Source organism: Daktulosphaira vitifoliae, unplaced genomic scaffold, assembly GCF_025091365.1.
Source record: "Daktulosphaira vitifoliae isolate Bord-2020 unplaced genomic scaffold, ASM2509136v1 Scaffold_2, whole genome shotgun sequence".
Lineage (NCBI taxonomy): Eukaryota > Metazoa > Arthropoda > Insecta > Hemiptera > Phylloxeridae > Daktulosphaira > Daktulosphaira vitifoliae.
Window position 1 is genome coordinate 25872033 of NW_026099573.1, and position 6837 is coordinate 25878869.

The 6837-nt window shown below is 23.9% G+C and overlaps 1 protein-coding gene across 1 annotated transcript; it reads right to left on the reverse strand.

The window, feature by feature from the left end:
• Positions 1-4700: 4700 nt before the first annotated feature.
• LOC126897470 (fibronectin type III domain-containing protein-like) lies at positions 4701-6041 on the reverse strand. Its single transcript, XM_050671109.1, has 4 exons — positions 5876-6041; positions 5246-5299; positions 5018-5176; positions 4701-4945 (listed from the first exon to the last, which is right to left on the reverse strand). Exons 1-4 carry the CDS (start codon positions 5925-5927, stop codon positions 4737-4739), a joined length of 474 nt encoding a protein of 157 aa, XP_050527066.1. The 5' UTR covers positions 5928-6041; the 3' UTR covers positions 4701-4736.
• Between the last annotated feature and the right edge of the window lie 796 nt (positions 6042-6837).

Consider the following 6837-nt stretch of genomic DNA (forward strand, 5'->3'; position numbering starts at 1 on the left):
GTCTGTTCAAAATACTTAGTGATTATTGAACAGTTAATAGATCTAAATATTCCTTAGATTGATCTATGCTCTTAATTAGATCACTTAACTCACTTTGATTAAAAAATTGAGAAGTTTGAGGAGTATCTTCTAATATTATTACACTTACTAATATATCTGAAATGGTAGGATCTATGTCATCAGTTAAAATATTTACACGTACAATTCACTTATCATGAATCACTTAAATTAAATGAAAAATATAAATAATATTAATTAATTTTTATTTATTTCTTTTAGTTTAATGTTTCTTTCATTTTTTCAGTCATAAAGTTTTTTTATGTTCACCCCTTATGCCTTATAAGGGTTTAACTTAAATCTTTCAAATGACATCCCTAATTAATTAGCTTATTTAATAGATAATGACATACTAAACTTTAGTAATACTTATAACTTAAGCATAGAACTGGTCGATAACAACTTTTAACCCAATAATTCGGAAATTATAAACAATTTAAAATAATGATGGAGATTGATGCTATTTTTATAACAAAAAATTTCCCAGCCGTTCTCTTTCTCTTATCAAGATATAAATATGTCAATAACTTCCAAAATACTGATCCAAAAGTTGTTATCGACCAGTTATTTTCCTAATTAGATTATATATACAAACATATAATAATATTTATTCTATATTAACAAATTAATAATTTTAAAAAGTTATTAGCCTATATTATATATATTTTTTATTTCATCAGGTTTTAACGTCATTTTCATTTAAATCAAAATTGTAATCAATTACTGGATCGTGAAATTCAAATTTTGGGAATGAGTTTAGATCTTCATCAGCATTAAACCCATAGGATTTTCTAAGTTTAGATTCTAAAACGGCCATTTGTGCGTTTATTATTTCATTTTCTGATGCCTGATTCATTACTTCTTCTTTATACTCTTTTATTTTTGCTACTAACATATTTCTAATATCATCTTCAGATTTTATTTTTGTATCTTGCACAGTTTGAAAATCCTTGTTTTTGTTAACGAATGATGTACTAAATTTTTGTTTAAAGTTAAACATTTTTTTCGATTGACTAAGTATTTTAAAATTATTACAAATTAGAAACCTCGATGAAAACATTATACAAAATATTCAAATTAACTATAAAATTATGCTAACGATAAATATTTACTGTCCACGAAAAACTTTTAAAATCATTTATCGATTAAACAGTAATTATAGAGGGAACAATAACTATTTCAATTTATTAATATTTTAAATACATGAGTAACTACGTAACAAGTTTTTAAATTAATAAATATTCTAATGGTTTTATTATTCATTGACCATTGGATACTATTAAAGATTATTTTTAGGCAATAATTTGTATGATCAATCAAATATAGAAAACCTAGTTTAGTTTAAACTTATTGTAGTATAAATTGAAATCTAATATTCATTTTTTCAAAATAAAAAAAGTGCTGCAATGCAAATAGTTCTATCACTGAAATATATCAGTGGCGTACTTAAGAGGCGTATCAGAAAATTATAACAACCCCTCGAACAGACAATATTTTACATATAAAATATATCATAAATTAAAGATATATATCGCTATAAGCAATGAATAAGGCAGTAACTCAAAACATCGATTTTAAGATTATGGTGTATTTATATTTAAGTTTTACTCTTCTTAAAATAATTTTCATATAAATATCGACAATTTGAATTCGAATTGGAATTAAAATACTAAGAAAATTGATAAACGTATAGCATATAATCGGAGAGTAATTTTTATTTTTGATATCCTGAAAAGTCAGAAAAAGTGAGTTACTTCCTTATTCGTTGCTCATGTCGATATATAAAACAAATAAATTATTACAAAATCAAAAAATGGCAGCCTTATTGCTATTACGTTAATTTCATTTTATATTTAGCTTAGTGACCATGATTAAACATTTCTATTTTTTATTTAAATTGTAAATAATTTTTTGATTTGAAATTAATTTGAAAACAATAAGATTACCAAAAATACTGATCTATTTAGTTTTGTAATAAGTATTATTCTTTAAAATCAATTAATATATTAATTGATTTTGTATATACGTATTTTAATGTTAAAGAAGGTCATGAGAATGAAATTCCTCTCCAAAGGGAAATTTAAAACTGAACATTTTTTTAAATTTTAAAAGAAGTGGCTCAATATTTTAGCATGAACATGGGACAATTTAATTTTATGAGAATTAGTCATGCTTTTCTTATCTTTAGGGGTACCGATATTGTTAAGTATAAAGTTTGTTGTTAGCTACCTGTTGGTAACCGTTATATGCTTGATTATCTTTTTTACATTGTTAAAATGTTAAATGTATAGAGAGAAGTTTTCCTCTTTTTTTTTTTAATGTGGTATTTTTTGTATTAAAATATGTGAAATGATATTTGTATTCTAAAATCAGAATATATAAAATTACAGTCCATGTATTAGCTTCAATGCGAAGTTGAGAAAGTATTAATTTTACTATGATATGTTTTTTTTTGTGTGTCTGTTACCACTTTTTCTCAGCTCTCACCGAATCAATTTTTTCAATGATACGCCAAATTATATCTAGTCAAAGACATTACCCTCAAAAATTTAAAAAAATTCCCTCGTTTCCCGTAAATAGGGGAAACCTCCAAAAAAATTACAAATTTAAAAATTACTAATTTTTTCAATTTTTTTATTTAAAACTGCTATAACTTTATCAAAAATGACCAAATTAATATAATTTTTTTTTATTGATGCATTATATCTTTACTTATCATTTGGTATATTTTTTTTTATAAATCTGACCCTTTACCTGCCTACAGGGAGGATTCAAAATGACAACTCTTTCACAAAAAATTAGCTTTTTTAACTTAACTTTCGAAAGTGTTCCGGAAAGTCTGACACTTATATATTAAATTAAAGCTAATGTAATATACTTTATCATGGAAAAAAAAAATGTCAGACTTTATTTTGTCTTCATAGTGAAAATAGTTAGCGTATGCTATTTTTGTGTTAAAATTCTCATTTTTATTTTTTACATTTTTAACTTTATAATGCTATAACTTTTTGAAAAATGTATGGATCAATAAAATTTTATTATAAGAAATAATAATATTTATATACCTCTTTCATTCGACATACTTTATCTTAATCAGGATATAAATAAGGAAATAGCAGATCATGTAGCTTTAGGAATAATCCACCAATTTTTTAAAATTAAATACTATCTAAAGATTTGCAATGAAACATTTTTATGATTTTATTTTTTAACAAGTCATATAACTCTTCAATCTGTGTCTTTTAAATAAGTACATTTTAGCTTCATAACTTCACCGTGGGCACTAGCGGCATTGGGTAAAATACCGATTTCTAAGTTTTCTGGTAGGTGGTTCGAATCTCGTCGCAGCGGTGTTCGTAACGCGTTTTTCGGGATAGGCGAGATGGGGCGCTGTTCTTGGAAGCGCGTTACGTAATGTCGGTGCGGCCAGATATCGTACCATCACCCAATGTCTAATTAGTGTCCACGCTACCACCAACATAGTTCAGGGGGGGCATACTTTCTTTCCCTCCTGATTTATGTTGGTGGTAGAAGAACACTTTTGCTCGTGTTTTCTCTTTTAAATTTGTAATTGTTTAAAAACTATGATCTCAAATTTGCCTAAAGTAATGTTCTTTTTTATTAATGGTTAAATACTAATAATGATAAAATATTAATTTAAAATTATAACTTTTAATAACTTAATTTAATAACTTTAAGACAATTGAATCTTGTTATAAAATATATATTGTTTATTTTAACACACATAAAATGATAATTATTGTGTGATTTTATATTGTTATCATTTAGTTTTATATTTTATGATTTTAATATGTAATAAATTTCTAGTAAATTGATACATAATAAAATAATTATATACAATATAATAATACTTTCTTAAAAATTATAAGAACTGACCAAATTTAAAATGGTGAGTTACTCATGAACATGTTATAGACATTTCTTACAATAAACTTGAGGAATTATTATTTTTTTTTGCTGTCAATCTATTAGGTTAACAACACTGTGATAGTATCTCTGAGTTTTTATCAATTTATTTTTATCAGTTTTCAATGAAACATTTTTTATGATAGTGATTTTAATCATATCATTATACTTGACCCAACTATGCCACGTCCCAACTGTGCCGCGATCCCCCTGTGCTGGGTTTTTTTATATAAATTTTTACCGTAACAAAAATTAAACATAAATCGTCATAACCCTGAATAAACGTACTAAATTATACTAATAAGAGAATAATATTTACAATAGGGTGTTTTTTGTTTACATTTGGTTTGATTTTAATGATTATTTAATAATATGTGTTCATATAGCTAATTATTATTTTTTAATGTTTAATAAATATAAAAAGCTTATAAATACTACATAATATTGTGCTGGTTTTTTTTTTAATATAGCATACATACTGAAATTTCATTTTTTTGTTAAACATTTATTAAAAAAACAAATTAATTTCCAAAAAAATTTAATTTATTTTTTGTTCCTTAATTTAAAAAAATTGTTTCCATTTTTAATTATCATAAACATATTTTGTAAATATTGGCTTCATGAAATATGGATGGCGCTGTTTCAGAGACGAAAATCACCTCTATTTTAATATAAAGCCCTGATCTTCTTATTTATATAAAAAAATAAAAAAGTAATTAACTTTCATATGATTTAAAATTTTAATATTTTATTTAAAAACCAAGTTCTTTTTTAGTATTTTTTATATAGTTTACACTTGATGTCAATGCGTGATCGATGAACTCAAACGGATATCTTGTTACTTTATAATTTAGAAGAAAATTTATGTGTGATTTTTCTGTTCGTATACTCTTGGATATTGAAGGTCCTATTCCCTTTGAATTGCCTGCAGCAAGACTAATTACATAATCTGTATTGGGTTCTAGAAAATCATTAATACTCGTTAAATATATGATAGCTATTTTTCATGTATTAACATTTTTTACTACGTTACCAAGTGGTCGAATTTCATAGTATAAATAATTTTCTACGACTTTAGCATCTATTTCAATAAATTTTTTTTCTTCTCCCCATGATGCAATATATTTTGTTACCACTGTGTTGCCTAATGGAGCCTCCCATTTAATGTTGCATGAATATAACTGTGGGTAAACTGTTTGAATTCAAAATTTGAATTATTTAACATTATTTAAATGGATCTTTTATAGCCTTGATAACTTACCTTTTAAATCACTGGGAGGTCCTGGTATGCTATCTTCAGTTGGACTACTTCTAACTATTCAATTTAACAATTTTTATTTAATTAATGACATTAGTAGAATACAAAGAATTACAACTAACTATTATGTAATTGCAATCTAGATTTCGTTTGCAGCTTACATTTTAAATTTTAGGTCAAAGATGAAACATCAGAATAACGGATACTTCGATAATATTTGATAAACTTAGTTATATTAATTAAAGATATTCCTCTAATTAGTACTTCAAATACACACAAGACTTTAAAACTGCTATTGAAAATCGCTATTTTATTACATTATTTTTAATGCATTCAAACGCGTATTTAGAAATTTATTTCGTCGACTGACAATTTTTTTATTTTACAATAAATTTGCTTTTGATGAATTTTTTACTCATTATACTTTTAAATGTATTATTTATAGTAAAAAAAAAAAAAAAAATGCCCAGACAACGAAAACAATATAATCTTTTTCCTTACTTTTTGAACACCCTGATTGTCAATAGACAATTTATAAGTAAAACAATATTCGAACCAGTTTGATAAATAAATAAAGTCACATAAAAACTATTAAATACTGTTCCGTAATTAAGTAATTCAAATATAATTTACTTGTAATTGTAGTAATTATAATAACAGTCAAAAATAATATTAATTTATTCATCTTGAATTTAATTATTTTATACACGAAAGAAATGTTTAGTGAAAAACAAATATTATCCAAACTAATCGTTAAATTACCAGTACTTTGGTCGATAATTATTCTAGTAATTAATTTAAAATTTAAATTTGTACTATTTATAGACAGAAAAAAATGATAAAAATAATCAATATATTATATATTTGTATGAACATATTATGAGTTAAAACAAAATATAGGATTTATTAATCAATTTCGATAATATATTATGTAATCACAGATTGATAAGAATAAATTTATTAAAAACTATGCATAAATTAAGGAATAATGTTGAATTATATTTGTTAATTTCTTATTAATTAACCAATAGGTATATTACTGTGTTATACCAATAACACACTTCATAATATCAATAATTTTATTTAAACTAGTAATTTTAATAAAAGACATTCACGAAATTTCTATGCAAGTTATGAAATTCTAATATTTATTGGATGTTGGAATATTATGTTAATGTAAAATAAGATTAAAATAAGAAACTTTATATGACGACAACCTTAACTTTTTTAAACTAATAACTGCATTTATTGCCATGTCATGATGCTAGTATGTCATAAGTCTAGTAAATTTCATTAAATTATTTTAGATCTTATCGAAAATTGAACGCAAATATCATTATTAACATTGAATACTATACAAAATGGGTTAATTTGTTGTTGACCACTAAATTTCTCCTAAAATAATAATAAAAAAAAAATTTTCTTGATTTTTTTAATATTATCTTCCTTGATTTATAAATAGTTAAATATTTTTTAGTCTTTCGTTTATTTCTATTAAAGATACAAACTTTATTTTTTAAATGTCAACATAAATACTATTTCATATAATAGTAAATGATCCAACTAAGAAAATGACTGGTCGATAACAACTTTTC